Here is a 24,308-nt window from a genome sequence, read left to right on the forward strand (position 1 = left end):
AGTTTATATGGTTAATAGGGTGTTTCATAAAGTCTGCTGTAGAATGACTCACGGTTTAATAGGCTTTAATTAGCAACAGATATCATATAACACAAGATGGAGTGACACAATACAAGTTAACTAATACCATCTGATTGTGCAACCATTTGAAGACAGTAAATACTGGAGGTGATTGTGAAATTTTTTATTCAAGGTTTTAATCTAAAATGAAGATTCATCAAAATGGAATCGTTTTGCTGTAACAGACCAGTTTTGATCCTACTTGCAAAGAGAGAACCCCCCCTCCCCCTTCCCTTGAATAGCTGGGTGGTTAAGCCATTTACTTTGCTTATAGGAAGTCCAGGTCCAAGTTTCCAATTTGTCTGATTCAAACCAAGAGCTTGAACCTAGGTGTCTCAGTTCCCAGCTGAGTGCTTTAACAACTGGGCTATTGGCAGGTGAGACTCAATTTGTCCTATTGAAGCTGTTCCACTTTGTATAAATATTTATTGGAACAGGGATTTGAACATCCACACAGCTAACATTCCCATCCAAGCTCTGGTCATCTATGCCTTGATTATTGCAACATCCTGCTCTTCTTGGGTCTTAACAAATGTGATCTTGCCCCACTCATATCCATTTAGAAAGCTGCTACAAAGAGAATTTTCCTAGCCCATTGGTTTGAACATGTTTCAAGGCTGATTCCCCACTCTGACACTTCGAGTGCAGAAGTGGGGGCCCACAAGGATTCTAAAAATTAATAAGTTTCAGAGTAGCAGCCGTGTTAGTCTGTATTCTCAAAAAGAAAAGGAGGACTTGTGGCACCTTAGAGACTAACAAATTTATTTGAGCATGAGCTTTCGTGAGCTACAGCTCACTTCATCGGATGCATTCAGTGGAAAATACAGTGGGGAGATTTATATACACAGAGAACATGAAACAATGGGTGTTACCATACACACTGTAACCAGAGTGATCACTTAAGGTGAGCAATTACCAGCAGGAGAGCGGGGGGGGGGGGACCTTTTGTAGTGATAATCAAGGTGGGCCATTTCCAGCAGTTGACAAGAACGTCCGAGGAACAGTGGGGGGTGGGGGAAATAAACATGGGGAAATAGTTTTACTTTGTGTAATGACCCATCCAATCCCAGTCTCTGTTCAAGCCTAAATTAATTGTATCCAGTTTGCAAATTAATTCCAATTCAGCAGTCTCTCGTTGGAGTCTGTTTTTGAAGTATTTTTTGTTGAAGAATTGCAACTTTCATGTCTGTAATCGCGTGACCAGAGAGATTGAAGTGTTCTCCGGCTGGTTTATGAATGTTATAATTCTTGATGTCTGATTTGTGTCCATTTATTCTTTTACGTAGAGACTGTCCAGTTTGACCAATGGCAGAGGGGCATTACATGGCAGAGGGGCATTGCTGGCACATGATGGCATATATCACATTGGTAGATGTGCAGGTGAACGAGCCTCTGATAGTGTGGCTGATGTGATTAGGCCCTATGATGGTGTCCCCGAATAGATATGTGGACACAGTTGACAACGGGCTTTGTTGCAACGATAGGTTCCTGGGTTAGTGTTTTTGTTGTGTGGTGTGTGGTTGCTGGGGAGTATTTGCTTCAGGTTGGGGGGCTGTCTTTAAGCAAGGACTGGCCTGTCTCCCAAGATCTGTGAGAGTGATGGGTCGTCCTTCAGGATAGGTTGTAGATCCTTGATGATGCTTTGGAGAGGTTTTAGTTGGGGGGCTGAAGGTGATGGCTAGTGGCGTTCTGTTATTTTCTTTGTTGGGCCTGTCCTGTAGTAGGTGACTTCTGGGTACTCTTCTGGCTCTGCCAGTCTGTTTCTTCACTTCAGCAGGTGGGTATTGTAGTTGTAAGAATGCTTGATAGAAATCTTGTAGGTGTTTGTCTCTGTCTGAGGGGTTGGAGCAAATGCGGTTTTATCGTAGAGCTTGGCTGTAGACAATGGATCGTGTGGTGTGGTCTTGATGAAAACTGGAGGCATGTAGGTCGGAATAGCGGTCAGTAGGTTTCCGGTATAGGGTGGTGTTTATGTGACCATCACTTATTAGCACCATAGTGTCCAGGAAGTGGATCTCTTGTGTGGACTGATCCAGGCTGAGGTTGATGGTGGGATGGAAATTGTTGAAATCATGGTGGAATTCCTCAAGGGCTTCTTTTCCATGGGTCCAGATAATGAAGATGTCATCAATGTAGCTCAAGTAGAGTAGGGGCATTAGGGAACGAGAGCTGAGGAAGCGTTGTTCTAAGTCAGCCATAAAAATGTTGGCATACTGTGGGGCCATGCGGGTACCCATAGCAGTGCCGCAGATAATGCCTTATAGTGTAAGGTTTGCTGACGCCAAGTTAAAGGTAATAGGAGAGAGAGCTACAAGGCCAGACAGAATGTGCTGGTTGTTTAAGTTGCTAGGAATGCTTGTTAGAGGTTGCAGGAAATAAACATTGTTGTAACCCATATAAGGAAGGCAGAGAATTTGTGCAAAGTGTTAATTGGCTGATGTGTAGTGCAGTAGCATTAAGGAATATAAAAGTGTGTGTAATGACCTGCTCTGGTGTGCAGGATTTGAGATTGTATTCTCCCTGTACCTTGTTTGCAGCTGCAAATAAACTTTTCTGCTTCTCCACTCCGTTGTGATTATTGAGTGAAGCACACTGGGTAACGAACCCCTGCTGTTGTTTTGCCTTTCGGCACTGGGTGCCGGCAACACTTCAATCTCTCTGGTCACTCGATTACAGACCTAAAATTTGCAATTCTTCAACAAAAAATACTTCAAAAACAGACTCCAACGAGAGACTGCTGAATTGGAATTAATTTGCAAACTGGATACAATTAATTTAGGCTTGAACAGAGACTGGGATTGGATGGGTCATTACACAAAAGTAAAACTATTTCCCCATGTTTATTCCCCCACCCCCCACTGTTCCTCGGACGTTCTTGTCAACTGCTGGAAATGGCCCACCTTGATTATCACTACAAAAGGTTTCCCCCCCCCCCCCCGCTCTCCTGCTGGTAATTGCTCACCTTAAGTGATCACTCTGGTTACAGTGTGTATGGTAACACCCATTGTTTCATGTTCTCTGTGTATATAAATCTCCCCACTGTATTTTCCACTGAATGCATCCGATGAAGTGAGCTGTAGCTCACGAAAGCTTATGCTCAAATAAATTTGTTAGTCTCTAAGGTGCCACAAGTACTCCTTTTCTTTTTTAAAAAATTAATACTGGCCACTCCAGGCTTGTATTAAACTCCCAAGGTTACAGCTTTCTCTGACCTTGGCTTGGTAAATGCTGCCACCACCCAAATGCAGAAACCCCTTGGGACCCAGGAAGGCGCACTTGGGAATTCCTCCCTGTGGGGTACTCTCAAGCCCTTTCACCCCCTCTCTAGGGAAGAGCTGAGAAAGAAAACAAAGGAAATCAGCTGTTGCCACCGGCTAATTAAAAAACATATGCACAAACCTCTTAGGACACAAAAAATCCAATCCTGTTCTTAAAAAAGGTAAATTTTATTGAAAACAAAAACAAAGAAAATACATCTGAAACTTAGGGTTTTTGCTAGATCTTAAAAGAAACAATTACAAAAATTAAGCATCAAGATAGCTCTCTTGAGGTTCAGCTTAAAGGTTACAAGCAAAACAAAAGCATCTGGGGTTAGCACAGAGGAGTCCACAAGCCTTTCAGAAAATAAAAGAAATAAACCTAATTGCGTCTTTCTAGACATTTTCTACTCTACTTACATATTTGGATAGTTCTAGGTATAATATAATAATTTCCATACTTGGCAAAAACAGAGCCCTGGCTTTGCTCTGTTCCTTCTCTCTGGAGAACAATCACAGAACACAAAGAGAAAGCTTTTCCTCCAATTTTAAAAAGTTTTAGCCTTCCCATTGGCTCTTTTGGTCAGGTGCCCACTCCCTTTCCTTTGAAGCTGGTCCAATAAAAGATATTACCTCACCGACCTTGTCTCTCTTCCTATCATCTCTCTTTTGTTATGTGAGCTGTCAGTAGGCCCATTATATCAGTCTCCCATTGCCCACTTGCAATGCCCACTTATCATAGTGTCTAGGAGCCTTAGTCATGGACCCTATTGTGCTAGGTGCTTTGTGAACACGGAACAAAAAGACAGTCCCTGCCCCAAGGAGCTTATAATTTAAGTATAAAACAAGAGACGACAGATGGATAAGAGAGGCAGATAGATGGGGGAGTGCAAGGAAATAATGAGACCACATGCGTAGCAGCATAGGCTGGGTCTCACGTAAGTAGTTTGTCTGTCCGTCTATCTATTACATTTAATCAAAATGGTTTCACAACTTAGTTCGTCATTTTAACCACATTCACCACAGGACACTATCTCTGAGTAATTTAGAAGAAAGGACGGTTCAAGCTGTAACAAATTAGAGCCTGAACCTGTAAGATGCTGAACTGCTCCCAGTCCCATTGGTGTCCATGGGAGCTGAGAGGGTTCAGCACTTCTCAGGATCTGCAGAGCCTCTGACAAGATAGCGCTCGTCATTTGCAAAATAACTTGAGACAAATGTCCTCCATGTCTGGCTGTGTCATTCTGAGGAAAGACTTGTTTTCATGTTTGTTGCTTCACTGTCCTTTTTCAACCAGCATCTGAGGAAGTCGGTGGATGATGGACACAATCCCAGTTTCATTGTATAACATTGTTTGCTGAGGGGTTTCTATTGTTACTTAGCCTCAATGTGAAAACCTACGCTATTATTATTAATTGATGTTATGATGGCACTTAAGGACTCAAGTTCAGATTGGGGGTCCATTATGCTAGGTCAGTAACTTTCAACCTGAGGCCCTCAAAACTTTGAACTGTTGCCCTTGAAGATAGCTATGTTCATCAGAAAATGAATTTTTTAACTATTCACGGAGGCTGTGTTTCTTCAGCTGTGCTTTCTATTTATAAGTGAAAGTGTTTATTAGATTAATAGATTTTAAGGCCAGAGGGGACCACTGTGATCATCTAGTCTGACCTCCTAGAGAACATAGTCCATAGAATTAATGATTCCTGCAGCAAGCACATAACTTCTGGTTGAAGTTTATACAGGTATTCAAAACTCTCTTTTATGCAGGTATTCAAAACTGATTACTGTCAAGGTTTGAATTAGCCCTGTAGCTATAGGGAGGAGGTAGGGGCATCACTTCCCCCACTTCCTCCCCTGAAGCATTAACAGCAGCCCTGGTGTGAGATGGGAGTGATCTGAGAAGCTGCTGTTTCCTCTCTACTATGGTTTCTCATCAACTCCTCCACTGGTGGCCTGTTAAATTGGTAAGGGAGGGAAGAGAGAGTATCTCCGGCAATTCCACAGCCTGATTTCCTCCCATTCTATGGGAGCCCCAAGAAAAGCAGGGCAGGAGCTTATGAGAGCACCTAGTAAGGGATGACTCCTCTACCCCATGCCCCATGACGGGCTAGGAGAGGACAAAAAGTAGAAATGTGAGCTAGCAACGAGTTATAGCTCCTTGATTCTTTGTGTCAGGCATAGGTGAGAGTTGCCGCAACAGTGCTCTAATTTGTGCCAGCCCGCTGTGGTCCCAGTATCTGGGTACGTAACAACATGTATACTAAAATAGAAAAAAGAAAAGGAGTACTTGTGGCACCTTAGAGACTAACAAATTTATTTGAGCATAAGCTTTCGTGAGCTACAGCTCACTTCACAAAAGCTTATGCTCAAATAAATTTGTTAGTCTCTAAGGTGCCACAAGTACTCCTTTTCTTTTTGCGAATACAGATGAACACGGCTGCTACTCTGAAACTAAAATCAAAAACACCCTATCAGAACTAGACGCCACTGCACACACTTCTCCCCAATATGTTGCCTGCATCTGGGGCTGCCCAGAGAGGACCAGAATCAGACTATGCTGTGAGTGAACCTTACTTCAGTATCAGGAAAATTAGTTAAAAAAACAATTAAATATAAAAACACTTAGATGAACTTGATGTGATAGGGACAAATGAATATGAATTCTGCAAAAGAAAATCATGCCACTCCAATCTACTAGAATTTTTGGGGTATAGTCAACAAACACTGGATTCTGGAGAAATGGTTGAAACAATTTATTTGAACTTTTACAAAACTTTTGGCAAAATTCTTCCTAAGAGACTCTTGAGTTATTGAAAGGTTTCAGTGGTATCTGTGTTAGTCTGTATCAGCAAAAAAAGAGAAGAGTCCTGAGGGCACCTCAGAGGCTCTAAGGTGCCACAAGAACTCCTCTTTTTTTGAGTTATTGAAGTAGTCAGTGGCTGAGAGTTAAAGTACTGTCATGGGTTAGATTTGACTAAGACAGACAACAAAGAGTAAGAATAAATGGTTAATTTTCAACATGGAAAGGTTAGCAGAGGGGTGCCTGAAATTCCATAGTAGGACCCGTGAGTTTTGTTTATTAATGATCTGGAAAGGGTGGGTGTGCTAGTGATTTGGTAGAACTTGCACAAAATTATTTAGAAAAGACTGTCAGGCATGTGAGAAGGACTTTTCAATGCTAGAAAAACAGGCAGCAAAGTGGCAGATGAAAGTAATTGTGAATCAGTACAAAGTAGCATAAAGAATTAACTGTTGACAAAGTATCCTGCATTGGAATAAATAATTCCACACACAGATAGATTCTGAAATCCTGGTTCTACTAAAATCAGTGGAAGTTTTGTTATTGACTTCAGTGAGGCCAGGATTTGATCCCTGGTCAGCAGTACTGGCAGTTCAATATCCTCTTCTTAGTGTGAAGCAGTGGCCAAAAAATTAAATAAAATATTAGGGTGCATAAAACAAGATGGAAACTAATATGGAAAAATATAGTATAAGATAAATCAGTCATTAAATATGTACTTGGGTTAATGTGTGGTATTTGTGTTTGAAATCCAGAAAGTAAGGCAATTTTGAACTGAGTTGATACTTTAGTAAGCAAGTAACAGTTTACATTTCTGAGTTTTTAAAATAACTTTTGGTTTAATCGTTAATGAGATTTTTTTATAATATTTGTTGATTTGCAAATTGATAAAGATCTCTATTAAGGATCCATAGTTAGACCTAAATCAACTCCTCAAGACAGGAGAGAAATAGGATTAAAATAAATTTACATCTTTATGATAAAGGGCTTTAATTTATTGCAGTTTGATAAGTTTTTACATACTATGTTAAATTAATTCATTAATATTTTTACACACTTGCAGATCACCATCTTTGTTTTGATTTCTGTAATTTCTTTTTTATTTCTAAATTCTATTTTGATAAATGAAAACATGTAAATCTATGAGAATTCTTTTAATGTGAAACTCAAAAAATCCTTGAGAAACATACTATAGATAGCTGAGTAAATAAAATTGCTTAACCAATCTATGTTTTACTCACTTAACAGTACTGTTCTCAAAGGAAGAAGAACATCCATTTTTACAATGTATTTTAAAAAAATATAGCCCTCATGCTTCAGGACATATGGCAGTCCCTAGCTGCCTGAAATTAGGAAGAAATTCATCTTATGTGCAACTTATTCCATAAATGAGACATGAATCACTACTTTGATTTAGTGTAGTAATTCCTACATGTCTTATGTTTATAAGTAGAACTGGTAAAATACTGCAAATTCAGTGAGTGTTCCCTCAAATGCTGAGTGACTGTTCATTTTCACTAAGGCGGGTCGAAAACTTCCATCTAAACTATTTTTCAATGGAAAACTGGCCTTTCAATTACATAACATTTTTAATGGAAAGCGATTTTTCACAGAAAGTGGCTTTTGGCTACAAATTCACAGTTTTTTGACCAAAACAAAGAGAAGAAATTTGCACTTGGAAAAAGCTCCTATTTTCCAGTCAGCTCTAATTTCAACCATTTGTTATTTATTTGCTAGCGTTCTTGTGAAAGATTTCACTCCTATCCAGGAGGAACGGCTACTCTTTTTATGAATACTCATAGTGCATGCAAAGAAAAGTATGCATGTAAACAAGAATATTAACTATTTATTCATCATCTGTTATTCATTACTCTCCCATTTTAAAAATTACATATGCAGTTTTGAGGGCAACTATATCACAGAAACATCTTCTGTAGCCCAGTATTGTAGAATTAGGCTCTGGGCCACTTGGTTTGCCTGAATTGGCTACTTTTGTGACTTTTCTGTGGAATCTTCTCCTCCTATTGCTTTATGTCTGTCCAGTGCTTAAATCCCATCACTGTTCTGCTCTCCAACTGAATCAAGTTTAAGCTACTGGTTCTCCCTTTCATGCCTTTGCACATCTCTGTTTCACCTTAACTGGAAAATGAATGGATGAATGTGTAATATGTAGGTGGCTATACAGCATCAAGATCTCCAGTTATGTTGCCATTTTGTTTTCTAGTTTTAAAATGTGGATTCTCTTAGGAATTAATTCTGAGCTGTAAATCTTCCTGAATGTAGAAGGAGTAATGCAGCTCCACTGTCGGACAAAAAGGATGCCATGAAGTTCAGAGAAGCAGAACTCAGCAGATGGCCATGGAGAGAAATCTGGGTCTTGGGTGGGCTGGGAAGGGGAGAGGTTTGAGTATGACTAATGGATTGATGAGAGAGGGGATATATTGGCTCCACAGAAATTTTCCAGTGGGCCATGGATGGTAATGCAGCCTAGAGCAATGTGGCTGCTCCATTCTCTGCTTTTGAGTTGGGGGAAGATTTTTATACCTTAAGACTCTGTGTAATTTCCTTGTGCACAGTCCATTTACTCAGCTTGTGCTTGGGAGCAGAGTGTAGCTCTTGAGAAGTGGCAATGATCACAAGACACAGGAAGTGGTAGCACAAATATAATATACTTTATGGGTAATTGAAAGTCCAGCCTATAATAATACAATAATTTACATCATGACAGTACTATAACATTCTGTAGTTATTCAGACAGAACTCCCAGAGGATCAGGCCAGAGAACAGTACAATTTTTTTGATTTTTTAAGATCTATTAATAGATTAATAACACTGCATATAAAACAATTGCAACACGCAAGAAGGAAATCAATGGAATTAATCAGCAATTAAACCAGCTATTGCTTTTCATGACACTGACAACTCTCTTGATGTTAGGATCAAACTGGAACTGTCTTGTTCCTTGGAAGAAATAGATATATCCTAGAAATAAAAATAAATTGAATGTTATATTTTATAGGTGAAATGTTTTCCAACAAATATTTCTATAAAGCAAAATATAACATTGACAGTACCTACATATTAATTTGTGTTAATTTCTGATCTTAGTACAGTAGTGAAAATATGAATAATGATTGTCTTTTAAAGATTTCTTCAACCTAGAGAAGCACAAATATTCTAGCATAGTAAACTGTTTTTAAAGGTTTGTTTTACTTACTACCATGCTGGAAAGCAGCATCAATTTTTTTGCTAATTCCTCGGAAGTCATTGATTATCTTCTTTGGATAACCCTGATCCATGGACCGACTGTTTTCATCGTATCTGAACAGAAGAAATATATTTATAATGTATGGTAAATAAATGACATTTAAAAAGTCGAAAACAAACCCTGACACATAAATGAGTCTATTCTTGGTAGAAAATCCATTAAGAATGAGCTAAACTAACTGAACTCTTAAAATCCTTGCTATTATGTTTTCAGGTTTGCGTGCATATGAGAGAGTCTAGAGGTGGAAATTCTGGCCCCATTGAACTCAGTGGCAAAACTTCCATTGAGCTTTCACCTCAGGAGTGTGTGTGTGCACGTGTATAGGAGTTTTGGCTGAATGGGCAGGGACAGGCAGGAACTGCATGTGTGGTAAAGATAAGCTAGAGACTGAGCTGGTGAGTTTGCTGGACAGTTTTGCAAGGCTGCCCCAAAGGAATAAAACTCTTCTTGCCTATATACAGCTTTGGCCACCACATCCTAGCCAATCAGTGTTTCCTGGGAAAGTGGAGCTCCAGCATGGGGAAGCAGAAGCCCTGTATGTGTAACTCTGAAATCATATTTGTCTTAATGTCAACTGCTCAACAGATATATAATTTATTAATTAAAAGTCATCTGTATCTTTGAGGGGTTTACTGTTATATTATGCAGGGGTGGCACCAGCTCCCAGTGGAGGGGCTGAGGTGGGCCAAACAGAAAATTGCCTCAAGGCCCTGCCCCCTCCGTGGCACTGCCCTGGGGCCTGGTCAGAGGCTGGAAGCCAGAGCTGGGCAGTGCAGGGTGCTGGCTGCTCGCAACTGGTGAGAGCTGCCCAGGCAGGGGAACCCAGCTCGGGGGCTGGCAGAGCCCTGGGAGAACAGCAACTGTGGGGGGCTGGAAACAGAAGCCCAGGCCAGAGCGGTTCAGTCTGGGCTTCTGTGGGGTAGCCCTGGATCCTCCACCTGCTCTGTGCAGCGTGCCCCAGCAGGCAGGGACATGGGCTGGGGACTGCTCTCAGGCACCCCAGTACCCCTCCAGGGCTTACTTCTCCGCTGCTGCTGGAGCTGGGCACCCGGCTAGCAGCTACCACTCTCTCCACTGTGCCTTCAGAGCTGGATGGCTGGAGAGCAGCAGCAGCTACGGGGTGGCTGCCGGGGAATAAAGGCAAATTTTGGAGTGGCAAGCCCCCACTCCCGCCCTTCCAGCGCTGCTCCTGATATTGGGATTCCAAGAGCTCCATTCAACTGAATTCTAAATTGTTTTCAGAGGAGAAGCCAAAGAGCCATTGCAATGTGATGCAGGTATTAGTTCAGTGAGGTAGTTTATTGTAAAAGTTTGCTGAGCTCCTATGAAATATAAACAAACCGTAACCACAAACTACTGCATAATCAAACCCATTTGACTGTTCACACCGAAGGAACAAAAATCCAGTATATTAATAGTTCTGTTAGCTTGAAGTTTGAGAGACCCAGGAGTACAATTTCAGAACCTTACATCCTTTGCGTAATTCTTAAAGAACTTACTAGGTTTCTACAGGTTTTGTGTCTCATCCTCTAGAATGTAATTACATCCCTGCCACAGATTTCTACAGGATGATTGGGAAAAACCTATAGAAGAAAGGTTAGCGTTTTCTATCAGACTCCCTAGGTTTTAAAACTAACTTCCATCAAACCCTATTCAGTTTTGTGGAATCCAATTTGTTTAATCCCTATTACATGTTATTTTATGTTTCCATATTAACCCTCCAAGCCTAAAGAGAGAAATATACCTTAACTCTGTTGAACATTAAATCTTACCTCCAGTACTTGTCACTTACAAAGAAGTATGTTTTCCCTGTATTCTCATCACTGAAAGCTGCATTAATTCTCTTAACATTTTTTGGGAAGCCAAAGTCATAGATGCTTTTTGGGCGGTTATACACTAAGTCATACCCACTGAGGACCCAATACTTGTTCTCTGCAAAGAAAAAATAGAATTAAAGTTTTCACCAGCAGCTTCTGCTCATACTAAACAACATCTGATCATGGCTTCTGGCTTAGTACTTTCATTACAATGATGATAACAAAGCAACTTCATTTTCAACAGACATGTACAGCTGAGATTTCATTCTGCCCTTTACTTCCAGTAAAATAAGGAATGGCACTGATCGTTGTATTTTAAACATAGTGTAAAGCCCAGAGGAGATGTCCTTCATGTTTCTGAATTAGACCTTGGAGCAATGAGTCCAAGAAGAACCCTTCCCGTACACTTATACACTTTATACATTTTGGGAGAAGACTCCTTGAATTCTACAAATTGTTAAGTAATCCACCAAGAATTGTTTACTGGGATGCAGAAGATTAACAATACTTGGATTGTGTTCATATACTTTGGTGATGGAGGCGTATACATGTCTAAATAGTTAGATGTATATACAGAAATTTAACTATTAATAAGAGCATATGTCTTATCTAAATGATTAGGTGATCTTATGTAGATAACCCTGTTCTTTTCTCTCTCTCCCTCTCTCCACTTCAGTAAATAGTTACTAGAGCTGGTTGAACTATTTTGAACAGACAGTTATTTTCATCAACAAACGGCCTATTTATGAAAACAAAATTTTTCACAAACGAGTGTCAGCATTAGCAACATTTTGGGTGGAAAATTTTGTATCCCTTTTGATATTCTTATCAAAATTTGTAACAAAAATAGTATTGAAATGCTTCTTTATATGTTTGCTTACCAAAAGTGATCTCTCTTAAACACTTCCAAAGAGAAACAGTTTTTAAATTTTTCACATACATAGGTTTTCATTTTTTGACCACCTCCAGTAATTACCCCCATCTGTATGTCCTGTCTTCACCTAGATTCTAAGATCTCTGGAGGTCTTTTGTTCCCTGTGTTCCAAAGGTGCCTGGCAGACCTTCGGATGTGTCATCAATAATTAACCAATACTCTGCTGAATGCTTTTCAAAACAGCTGCTAGTTCTTTGACTTAATACTGATCATTAGTGTATTAATTCAAGGCCGCTAGTGATCTAGTCCACAGCAGATTTTGAATCTAGTCAAAGTTCTTCTTAATAGCCATATGTTATTTCCTATGATAAAACTGGATTTGACAGAAAAGTGAAGCCATTTTCATATCTTGCTTTTCAGAACATTTACATTAAATAGATAAGCGACCTTTAATTTCGCTATTCACACATTTTGGGGGCTTTTGTAATTTGAACATTTGAGTTGTTTCATGCAGTGTCATCTAAGGAGAATTGCACGTTCTGTGGAGCAAAGTATTCACAGTAAATTCATATGTCAGAAGAACTAACACATTTCGGATTCCATTACCTTTAAAAAGAAAAACTTGATCCCTTTCAACATTTTCATAAGCAGCTTGAATTCCAGATGGCAGATTTGGCCAGAATAAAGAAATGAAATTGAGGTCGACCTCTGTCATCTGAGGATGCTTGCGCCAGAAATACCTGGTTTAAATAAAATTGGCATATTATAAACTGTTCCTGCACATGCCATAAATGTAATACAAAGGTGAAGTGTGTCTAATTCTGTCTCCCTTTAGAGTTTGATCCACAGTGAGGAAAAGAGTCTGCTATGACTGATACCTACTAGAGCTAATCTTTTAGTAGTTTTGGTGCCGGAGGGCACAGGCTCTATCCCTGCCAATGAGCTACAATGTGGTGGGGTCATGACAAAGGAGAGTCCCAGTGTGTCACATAAACATACCAATTGCAAAACATGAGTTTGCAGCTGCCCTCTTTTTAACGGAATGTAGAGTGGTAACAAACCTATCATTCCACTGATTACAGCGGCAGAGTAGTTGGAATAGAATCTAGGGGGCAGTCCTGACTTACCTTCACCAGCCTTAGCCAGTAGACCACAAACATTTAAGTTCCTCTCCTCTGATCAGAGCTGTGCATAGCAGAATCTGGGTCAGAGTTCCCATTGAAAAGAATTAGAATTCCTTAGAAACTACAGTACAATGGTTGGTGCCCTATAGCCATCTCACCATTTGATGCAGCCACTTTGGAAACAGCTAAAGCATTTTGTCATGCCTGAGAGAAATGTTAGGTAAAGCTAGGCACCCATCGTCAGAGACTTTGGGCCTCCTTTTGTATGTGATTTTTATTGTTAGTGCTACATTTCTAAATTACTGTTTCCCCTCATGTCTCATGGGAATTAAATGATCTGAAATATTGTTTCCTTTTAAGTACTGCAGTTCAAAGAAGTAACTCAGAAGTTCTTTGCTGTTACCTGCCCTTAAAGAACAGCAGTTCTCCACGCATGGTAGCGACGGCATCAAAAGTCAATTTGCGGTCACAAGTTACTGGCGTTGTGGGTCCGGTTGGTTGAACGGGGTTATCTGACTGTCCTGCATGAAGATTAAAGAAAAATTGGCATTATATAATATGGAGAAATACAGCTGAAAACCAACGTTATGAAGGACTTGGTGGACACACAAAACCTTCTCCTGAAAAACTGTGGTGGTGGTCATTAATCAGGGTTCTACCAGGTAACTTCAGGTCTGTAACGCTCCTAAACTCAGCAGAGGTGAGGCTCTAACTACTAAAGTCTGCAAGAATGGGCATGCAGAGGAGCTGAACTTCAGTGAAACCACCTTCAGGGCCATTGCACACCTCTAGTTAACAGGAGCTCAGCAAAACTGGAATTGCTCTGTGCAGCAACACTAGAATGTTTCTAGAATTAGTAGAATGTTTCGTAAAATACACATGTATTATTGGTTAATCAGCATTCTGCATAACCCAGCATATGACTAAACATTTATTTTTCTTACCATAGACCTTTTGAATGCCGTTAATGTCATCCTGGGGAAGATGAAATTCCTTCGGCTCAATGTAGGAATAGGTGGGGTACATCAGGGCACCAGGATCAGTAGAATGAGACAGACCCAGTGAATGGCCAAGTTCATGGGCAGCGACAAAGAACAAGTTGTATCCTGAGGAATTAAAAAAAAATGTACATTTAATATAAGTGAACTGTGTTTGAATCTATAATACATCTGTCTAAGTAGGAAATACCTATACATGCCAGCCCAAAGCACATTAGAGACACTCATGATTCTTTCAGTAATTCTGCAAAAATAATATGAAGAAATGTAGAAAGAGAAGATTTTTTATATGGACATACAGACCAATCAGGCCCCAGTCACTGCTTCCTTTGCCCTTATTGTAACCCCCCAACCCTTCAAAAAATGCCCCAAATTTCCTTCTTAGACTGCTGTAAATCAGGAATAATTCCATTGAAATAAATGGAGAGTCACTGACTTTAATAAAATTATTCCTTATTTACATGAAAACATATGAGAGGAGAATTGCAGTGGTCCCCAAAGACCCCAGTCAGTATCAAACCCATTGTGCTCGTCCTGGGCACAGAAAGGCACTGTCCCTGTCTTGAAGAGTTTGTGATAATTTCAGCATGGACTGATGTTTCCTCGCTGCCAAAGAAAACTAACTTTTCTAAGCACCACAATTTCTTTTGCAAAACCCATCATAAAACGTGCCAGACTGAAACAACCCAATCTGAACCTCACCAAAACATGTCATCCTACAGAGCCGTTTCCCTCAGATACGTTTGTTGAAGAAGCGAGGGAGGAAAAACCAGTCAGAGTGCCAGATTCGGCTACCCTCATTCACACAGGGTAATACCTGACATCAAAGGAACAGCTCGTGGAGTAAGGCTCAGGTCCATGTAAGGACTTAGGTGCCTAATTCCCACTTTAGAAATCTAAATGTCACTAGGATCCTCAAAATCCCTGTTCAGCTGCCACTTAACTCTGTAGGCACCTAAGTTCCCCCAGCACCTAGATTTTCACTGTAAAAGTCCCCCAGACAGCCAATGTTTCTACCTCTGGGCAGGCACAGTACTGCCTCAGGCAGGTGCCCAGACACTTGTTTCACATCTAAGCCCCAAGCATGATCCTTAAACAGGTGAAACTAGGTGTTCCTCCACCAATCCAGTCTGTGGGGGCCAATCCAGCAGATGTGCTCAGAACATGCCTAATGCCACACAAAATGGCCAGCGAGAGAGGAGGAGGCAGAATCTTCCCAGAGAAGTTTTATCCCTGTGATTAGGGCATTCACTCAGGAGGTGAAAGATGCTGATTCAATTCCCTCCTCTGCCTGATAAGAAGGGATTTGAACATGGGCTTCTCACCTCTGTGGTGAGTGCCTGAACCACTGGACTGTAGTCATGCTCCTTCACCCTCTCACCCAATTAATATTTAATTATTTATACACAGTGGATCATCTTCAACAGGGGAGATTGAAAGAGAGTCAGAATATCCTATAACCCAGTCTTTTGTGGGTCTGAGCCTAAGTTACAACTTAGCGTGAGCAAAGATTGCACAATGTGATCCTGTATAAACAGGGGTAGTAATGAATCTCCTACCATTTGAGCCTTTTGTCCAATTTTCCTCCTCATCAAAGTGGACATCTCCACCTATACCATTGCCAGGCTGAAAGGCATGAGCCAGGAGTCCATTAGGTCCATCAAAGGGAGAATTGTCACGATGATCTAAAAATAAAAAAGGATAATTAACTTAATTCTTATTGCAAAGCTCTTCTATAACTGATGATGGCTAATGTTTGTATTTGTATAACGTTCTTACCTCCAGTTTCAAAAGACATCATTATATCTGCATTGCCATCATAGATCCTTTTGAATGTTAGTGGTGACACGTTGCTCCAAAGTTTAAACGCCTTTTGGATTGCTTTGTCCACATCTGCTGGATTCATATCTGGTGTGTAGTTCACAATCCTAAAATAACCCATAAAGTAATATACACATTTTGGTATCTACACTTGTAGTTTATGTAGAATATATTGGTTTAGGCAAAAATATTTCAAATTTGGTGCCTAAAGTTAGACACCTTAAAGCCACATTTTGGCAGCATATTAAGTGACTTGATTGTCAAATTCTGAGTATTTACAACTCCCACAGACTTTAACGTTGGTTGCATACTCCCTTTAAAAACAGAACACTTTTTAATCTTGGTGCCTAAATATGGAATTAAGTGCCTAACTTTGGAACTTTTGGCAAATCATATGAAAATTTTGGCCTTAACTCTTTTGCTCAATAAATTCTTTAGAAAAATGTTACCTGTACGTCAGATTCTTTCTTTCCCATTTTGGATTCCCATCAGTGAGGACATACTGACCAATATCAGGTACACCACACCTGGGCTTCTTCATCACCGCCAAAGTGTCAACATCTGGTTTCCCAGTCACCTTCAGCCCAAAGAATGCCTGCATTTCCTTGAGTTTTTCAGTTACAGGGTCAATGTTTTTATTCTTAAAGAGAGACTCCTTGTCTGTTTCAAGCTTGTAGAAATTTCGTAGATAAGTCTGACAAAAACAAGAACAGAGCTTTGGGTCATTTGTATTCATTAAGTCATGCAAAACAGTTTAAACATTTACAATATTACACCCATGTGCCTGGGGTCTGTGTTTTCCAGGAGTCAAGACAGATCGCTTTCTGCAGGGATTTATTTAAACAGTAAGAGATAATATAGTATAGTTTTCCTACTGACCTCTAGATTTCCTGTTTTACAATGAAAGCTTTTGCAAAATGTATCTTTAAAAATCTAAAATTTACTCTTCAGTTATTTACTCTAAATTGGTATATTGCAACATCTTCCCACAGCCCTTTATTACATGAGTAATCCAATTGACTTCTCCGGGGCTGCTCAAATCAGTAAAGGCTAATAAGATCTGTCCCTCCGCCACTACTCAGTTATGATTCTCAATGAAACCAATGGAGGATTCTGGATGCTCAGCACTTTTGAAGCCATCTATTTATCAACCAAATATGGATTTAGAAGCCTGACAACGAGACTATTTATGAGCTTAAAGTTAGGTACAGAGTTAAGTACCTTGCTGAATTGGGGCGTACATTTTTATAGATCAACACAATCTGGTTGCTAGATAACATAATTAATGCCATGTTTCTGTAGTATATTATTACTTTATTATATCGCTTCTGACAGTCATTATCATAATTCAGACAAAACTAAACTGCTGCCAAAGGGAAATATTTCCCTTAAAACTTCTGCAACTTGATACCTCTTAACATCAGGACTGTTTCTAAAACATAAGAAATACAACTGCAGTTTGACAATTATAAGGTAAAATTTTGTAAAACTGATAAGAAGGCTCCTTCTTGCCATTTAATTTAGAGTGTCTGAAATTCATAGTAAATATTTACCTCCACAAACTGGACGTTTTTGTCTTCATCTTTTGTCTCTGGAGCCAAAGGAAAAGCAGAGGAGGATGCTACATATAATAACAGCAGAAGCAGAAGGGTCTTCATTCCTATTGTCACTTCTGTGCCTTGTTACACTAACACTGCTTATTCTATAGCTGCTACATACATGTCTCTCAGATAGCCCTGTTTATATAGCAGCTGTGGACATCAGTTATGATCTGACTCATTGTGTAGAACTTCCCCTGATTAGCAAGAAAACCGATACCTAACAATAGTTTCATCATCAAGGGGTGACACAACAAACAGAACTCCCTCCCCCTATTTTCACAATCAGATAATATGATTAATAAGAAAGGAAGAGGTTTTCAAATGAAAGAGTATGATGATTCCAAATTCCTTTCCTTCCTCATTTAGATTGTGTCCCATCCAAGTGCTCCCACTTTTTCAGAAAATTCAGAAAAACATTATGGTAGCCCTAGTTATGAAAATAAACACAGCAACCTCCATCTAGAACAGTGGTGGGCAAACATTTTGGCCCGAGGGCCACATCTGGGTGTGGAAATTGTATGGAGGGCCATGAATACTCATGAAATTGGGGCTGGACCCAGGGCCTCTTCCTCTCAGGGGATCCTGCCCTTTCTCCCCCCCTCCCCCCGCCTGCAACCTCCCGACAAAACAAGGCAGGAGAAATTCCTCAAGGGCAGCCACGTTGGGGTTTCCTCCTTCTGCGCGTTTTCCTTCATGAGGGGGAAATTTGGCCCGTAGTTTTGCCATTTATACCATTTTTTAGTACTATGAAAATTAAGAACAATAATTTGCAATTCAAAGAGCTGGTTTTAACAATTTCAGCATTTGCTGTGGCAAGAGCTATAGTCAGTTATACTTTTCCACCAGTAGGTGGCACTAGCAAGTTCTGTATTTGTTCTAAGAGGACAATTTGTACCTTTATGTGCAAACATCTTGCACTGCCATTTGTACCCTAACAGGGTCTGCTTTTCATCTCTTCTGAAGCAATAAAAAGTAATGTCTTCATGCAAAATAATGTTATGCTGAAACAAGCTTTTTTGCTAATGAGTCACTTTTTTATGCACAAAGTTGAACACAAAAGCCATACACTGTGCTATTGTACATCAGTGTTGTATATCATGCTTTCTTTAACCGCTAGAAAATTCACATTGGGGCCCTGCACATTTTGATACTAACTTGAGAAAAAGGAGGCCTCCCCATGAAATTTGTCTCTTTAAGACTTCATACAAGCTCTTGATGTGTGTTATCGTAAATGAGGTGATAGCTAATGTTGGACATTTTCTTTAACCAAACAGTGTAGATTCTGCTTTAGGAGAATTATCAATCAATCAATCAGATAAAACAAACAAAATGCCCAGTTTCACCCAAAAGTCATGACTTCTGTGACGTCGGCTCAGGCCATCAGCAAAGCCAGGAGGCTCATATTCCCTCAATTCAGAGAGGTGAGGAGAGGGCAGGGGAGGAGGGATAAATGCTGAGTTAGTATAATTAGTCAGTTGTATTTAAACAGTAACACTCTGACAGGTGATAGATGGGGCCAGCTCCTGAGTTACATCTCAGTGACTTGCCCAGTCTCAGACGTAACGTCATCAACTGAAATCAGTTGGACTCTATTTTAAGGATAGGCAAAGGAGTGCCACTTTTAGAAGCCAATAAACTGTTTCCTGAGTACAAAAACAATATGGGACAGATTAATCATTCTTGCAGGCACACTGCTCTGTGCCAGCCTGGACTGCTGAATCCCAGGCTGGAATTTACCTGGGAAGGGAAGACTGGTTGGGATCCCCTGGTGCAGTTTCCATCAGAGTCATACACTTTGTTTGCCACTCCGCTTCACAGATATCCCCCGATTTGTATAGATTCCAGGGAATCTACAGGAAATATGAGCCACACTCTTTATCTATTACTCCCTCTGGAATACCCACTGCATCAAAAAGAAGATCACTGCCATCTCTCTGAGATCTGGATAACCTTCTGTGAGCCTGCATCTACACTTACTGATGTGATACCTCCTTTCCTTACGTCCCTAACCCGAAATCATCCCCAAAGAACTACAATAGGGGCCACTTGACTCCTCCCATCCCTCCTCCACTCCATATGACTCTAACCTCCTGACAGCTTCTCCAGTCAACATCTCTGCACCTTTCCCTTCCACATCCTCAAAGCCCTTCCTGAGCTGGTCTGCAAAGCTGAAATTTTATGTGTTGTTTAGGAAAATGTAAAGCATTGTAAGATGTTGACATTTAACTTGTTGTCATTAGGCTTCAGAGTTAATCTCTATTGAGCCAAATGACAGCAATATATTATCTTTTAGAGCTACTGCTTCTGCCCATAATTATATTCAGACAGGTCTGCACTGGGTTCCATCTGGAAGGTCTTCTTCACCAGCAGCAAGGCCAGAAAAGGAATTTTAATTACAACTTAAATCCTATAGACAGTGAAGGGGCCACCAAACCATTCAGAACGGCATATTGGCCAATACTGACTCAACCAGACACATTCCTTCTATAGGGGAGAATATACAGTGTGAATCCCTGACCCACTCAGGTCAATGGCAAATCTTTCATTAACTTCAGCGGGGCCAGGATTTCATTCTTAATGGTGAGTACTTTTGAAAATCAAAATGGTTACTCAATTTATGTTCTAGATTTCATTTTTCTTGCTTCTGTGATGAATGTAGACATAATTTAACATTGCCATGAACAGATGCATTTGATTGTCAGCACAATCGACAAAGGAAAAATACTATTTTATGTTGGGTTTTTAAAATTGTTTTGGTTGTTGCAGTAAATCATCATTGCAAGTTAGTGTTTGAATGGACAAAGGTGCAAAATAAGACCAACCTTTTTAATAGTGCGGGTGTTTTATCCCTGGAACAGTTTACCAAGGAAAGCGGTCAATGCACCCTCAGCTGGAGTCTTTAATTCAATGACTGGATGTCTTTATCAAAGATATGGCCTACTTCAGCCACAAGTTATTGTGCCTAATAGTGCTCAGTTATGTAGTAGCAAACATAATTCCCTCCACTGCAGCATAAACTGGGTAAAATGTTATGGCCTGTGTTATGCAGGAGGCAAACTAGATGATCACAGTGGTTTTGCATCCAAGGATCGCATTAGTCCTTTTGGCCAAAACGTCCCACTGGGAGCTCGTGTTCATTTCCCCAAATCTTTTTTAAAGTCACTGTTTTCTCGGATAAAGTCCTTGGAATATAGACTACATTCTTTGTTCCAACATGTATAGCTTTACATTTAGCCATATTAAAACACATATTGTTTGCTTCCTTCCTGCTTACCAAGCGAGCCAGATCACTCTGAATCAGTGACTTGTTCCCTTGATAATTTACCACTCTCCCAATATTGGTGTCATCTGCAAACTTAATCAGGGATGGTTCTATGTTTTCTTCCAGGTCATTGATAAAAACAGTTAAATAGCACAGGAGCAAGAACTGATCACTGAAAGACCTCACTAGCAACACACCTGCTCAGTGATAATTCCCCATTTACAATTACATTTTGAGATTTATCAAGCTTTTAATCCATGCCATGTTAATTTTATCATTCTACTTTGTTAATCAAAATGTCATGTGATACCAAGTCAAATGCCTTAGAGTTGTCTAGAGAGACAAGATGGATGAGGTAATATCGTTTTTTGAGTCAACTTCTGTTGGTAAGAGACGCAAGCTTTTAAGTTTACACAGAGCTCTTCTTCAGGTCTGGGAAATGTACTCAGGGTATGGCTACACTTGCAGATGTAGAGCGCCGGGAATTAAACCAGCCCTCAGAGACAGCAGCAGGGGAAGCGCTGCCGTGTGTTTACACTGTCAGCTTGAAGCTCACTGGCATGGCCACATTAGCAGCTCTTGCACACCACAGAGAGCAGTGCATTGTGGTAGCTATCCCAGTGTGCAAGTGGCTGCAGCGTGTTTTTCAAAAGGGGGGCGGAGTGTGACAGGGAGTGTGTTGTGTGTATGTGGGGGAGAGACAGTGTGTTTTGGGGAGCAGAGAGTGTGTCAGCATGCTATCTTGTAAGTTCAGACAGCAGCAGGGGGAAACTCTGACATGAGCCCCCCTGCCCTCCGCACACAAGCCTGCCTCGGCGGCAGCAGCATTCCACAGTAATGGTTTCCTTTGTCCCGGAGCAACTAAGCAGCTGGCTGTCAGAAAAGGAGCTTTGGAAGGGGATATCCGCATACCTGCAGCCGAGTTCAAAACAATGACAAGAGTGGCCACTTGCAGTAATGCAACACGTCGTCCACACTGTCACCCAGGTGTTTCAGCCGGGGCGCAGCAAGCGTTATGCCTCTCGTGGAGGTGGATTACCAGGATCGCTCCAGCTGCAGAGTCCAGGCGCTCTAAGTGCCTTGCCAGTGTGGACACCTCAGGAGTTAGGGCGTCCAGGGCTGATTTAATGTGCTCTAACTTGCAAGTGAAGCCAATGCCTCAGAGTGTAACAGCTAAATACAAGGTGGAACAAATTATTTAATGTAAGTAGTTAACACATATTTGAAGGGACCATTCAAGGTAAAGTGGCCTGTTAACACCTCTCTAGTCATAGGGGGAAAAGGGAGAAAAAAAATCTGTTCCAGGTTATTTTTGTAGACAACTGAAACAAGTGTCTTCCACAGTCACATGGATTTTGGGAGAAATCTCATTGTTACTATAGTGCCATAATCTGCTCACCTTACCCATTGGAATAGTCCTTGTGCGGTAAGACACTGAAAAATCAGTGCTGACTATTTGCATCACTTCCAGGTTATCTTTAATAAGGTTCTTAGCTCTATTGGAACCACCCATGCCTCTCTCCGCCCATTGATCCTACCTGTACTACCAAGCAACAATCCTACGCAGCAATTAAAACTTGATTCTCAGGCCTGGTTAAGCTAAACTGAATGCAGGAATAGGGGATGGGGTAAAGGACTGTTGCACCACAATCTTAATTCTGGAGACAGCGAAGGAAGAGAACAATAAAAGCTAGAACAGTCCTTAGGAGCTGGTCTATCTTACACTATGCTGAACATTGTACAGAATAGCAGGAATGTACTGTGCTCTGACTATATCTCTCCTTCAACATGTCCCCCCATAATCCACCACCACACCCCTGGTGCTCCCTTACACTGGGGGCTGTTAGGGGAGTGATATGGGAATGTCCTGCTGGCTCTATTTTACCAGAATCTCCCTTATGCCAGGGGTGATGCCCAAGTGGCCAGTTCTGCCTCCTTTGTGGCCCTGGTGTACCAGCAAAGCCCAAGTACTGAGCCACCACAGAGCCCAGAATCCGGGCCTAGCTCTTATGCTTTGGATAATATGTTCCCCACTATTGGTCAGGAAACTTTCTCTCTGCTTCATATGGCGCATGCACCAATCAGCAGCAGCATCCTGGATATTGGGCATGAGGCCTTAGAAAGTCCCCCCAAAATTCATAAGTTCAAATTCTTCACTAATGGTTTAACACCATCATCTCCACCTCAGAGTGGAGAATTATCTTTTCTTTCATTCTCCATCACAAGGGGCACAGGCTGCCACAGGAAGCAGGCAGAGGGACCTCCATTCAAAATATAGTGAGGGATGGCAATAGCAGAGATTTCTGAAAGGAGAGGTACATACATTACAGAGACATTTGCTGAATTATTTCCCTTTGGGACACATCAATGGAAACCAGCAGAAAGGAGCCCCAGGAGATAGATGTCATGATGAAGTCTCAAGTATCTGCTTTCTCCCCCCTGGATGGTTGGTTGGTCTTGTTGAAACAGGACACAGGACGGAGATTCAGGAGGAAGCAGACACTTGGTCATGGGGCCTAAATTTTCCACACTCATCATTGTTTGTATTTGAGTGCTCATCCACAGGGGCACTGGGAAGGTTTTAGTGAGGTTGTTGTGGTTCTTCGATTGGCAGGACTCAGCAACATTGTCAAGTATGCCCTGTTGCTAACTTTTGCCATCTTATTCTGTTCCTTCTTCCCCCCCTCCCACCCCCCCCGTTTCTTGGTGCTGTCGATTACCCACTAAAATCATTCACTTTTCTTAGTATATCATCCCATGTAGAAACTTTCATAGCCGCAGAGGTGTTTTTTGAAGCCTTGCCCATGAAGAGATCGAACCTAGAAATGATCTCCGTAATGAGAATCTCTTGTTCTTCCACAGAGATTTGACTTGCTGATTGCTATACCCTCCTTTCTCAGAGCCTCTCTCTCAGGAAAGTCTCATACCATTGTCTGGCCCTTGCTATGCCAGGGTTGATAACCCCACAGGCAGCATTCCCTTGGCCAGAGCCCCTAGTAGGAACACCAGAAGAAGACATCATCCTCCTGTGGGCACAATGCTGAGTAGAAATCTCAAAATTTGACCCCTGAGGCTAGTGTGTATAAATATGGAGCCATAGGTATGTATGATGTTGCTGAGGATGCCAGCCGCAGGGGGAGAGGCTTGTACCCCTTTTCTGACAGCTGCATAATGACAACTCATATGAATCAGATAGTCTTTGTTTAATGGCAGGGCTTGCTGTCTTAGTTGTGCCTTCTGTGTGGCTCCTGGTGGGTCTCCCTTCCTTTCCAGCCTAGGGTGTGTGTTCCTCCCAGAAGCCTAATCTACCATAATTTCCTCTTCGACAATAAGGATGCTGGATCCACTAACATCCCTTTGTGCAGGAATCACTTCCAGGTCAGACTCAATTCATTTGAAAATCTCCATGCATGTGTGTCTATC

At 41.1% G+C, this 24,308-nt stretch overlaps 1 protein-coding gene across 1 annotated transcript; it reads right to left on the minus strand.

Moving 5' to 3' along the window:
- Positions 1-8,770: 8,770 nt before the first annotated feature.
- Positions 8,771-17,804, minus strand: LOC125633984 (interstitial collagenase). The gene is made up of 10 exons (XM_048844077.2): positions 17,576-17,804; positions 16,472-16,716; positions 15,981-16,129; positions 15,761-15,886; positions 14,148-14,309; positions 13,607-13,724; positions 12,686-12,819; positions 11,161-11,320; positions 9,338-9,441; positions 8,771-9,102 (listed from the first exon to the last, which is right to left on the minus strand). The coding sequence occupies exons 1-10, from the start codon at positions 17,678-17,680 to the stop codon at positions 9,002-9,004; spliced, it is 1,404 nt and encodes a 467-aa protein (XP_048700034.2). The 5' UTR covers positions 17,681-17,804; the 3' UTR covers positions 8,771-9,001.
- Between the last annotated feature and the right edge of the window lie 6,504 nt (positions 17,805-24,308).

This window comes from Caretta caretta, chromosome 1 (assembly GCF_965140235.1).
Source record: "Caretta caretta isolate rCarCar2 chromosome 1, rCarCar1.hap1, whole genome shotgun sequence".
NCBI lineage: Eukaryota > Metazoa > Chordata > Testudines > Cheloniidae > Caretta > Caretta caretta.

Coding starts and splice junctions, on each gene's coding strand:
- LOC125633984 (XM_048844077.2), bottom strand. CDS start 17,680: ATGAAGACCCTTCTGCTTCTGCTGTTATTATATGTAGCATCCTCCTCT. Junction 16,717..17,575: donor AAAACGTCCAGTTTGTGGAG/GTAAATATTTAC, acceptor TGTTTTTGTCAG/ACTTATCTACGAAATTTCTA. Junction 15,887..15,980: donor GATGTCTTTTGAAACTGGAG/GTAAGAACGTTA, acceptor TTTTATTTTTAG/ATCATCGTGACAATTCTCCC.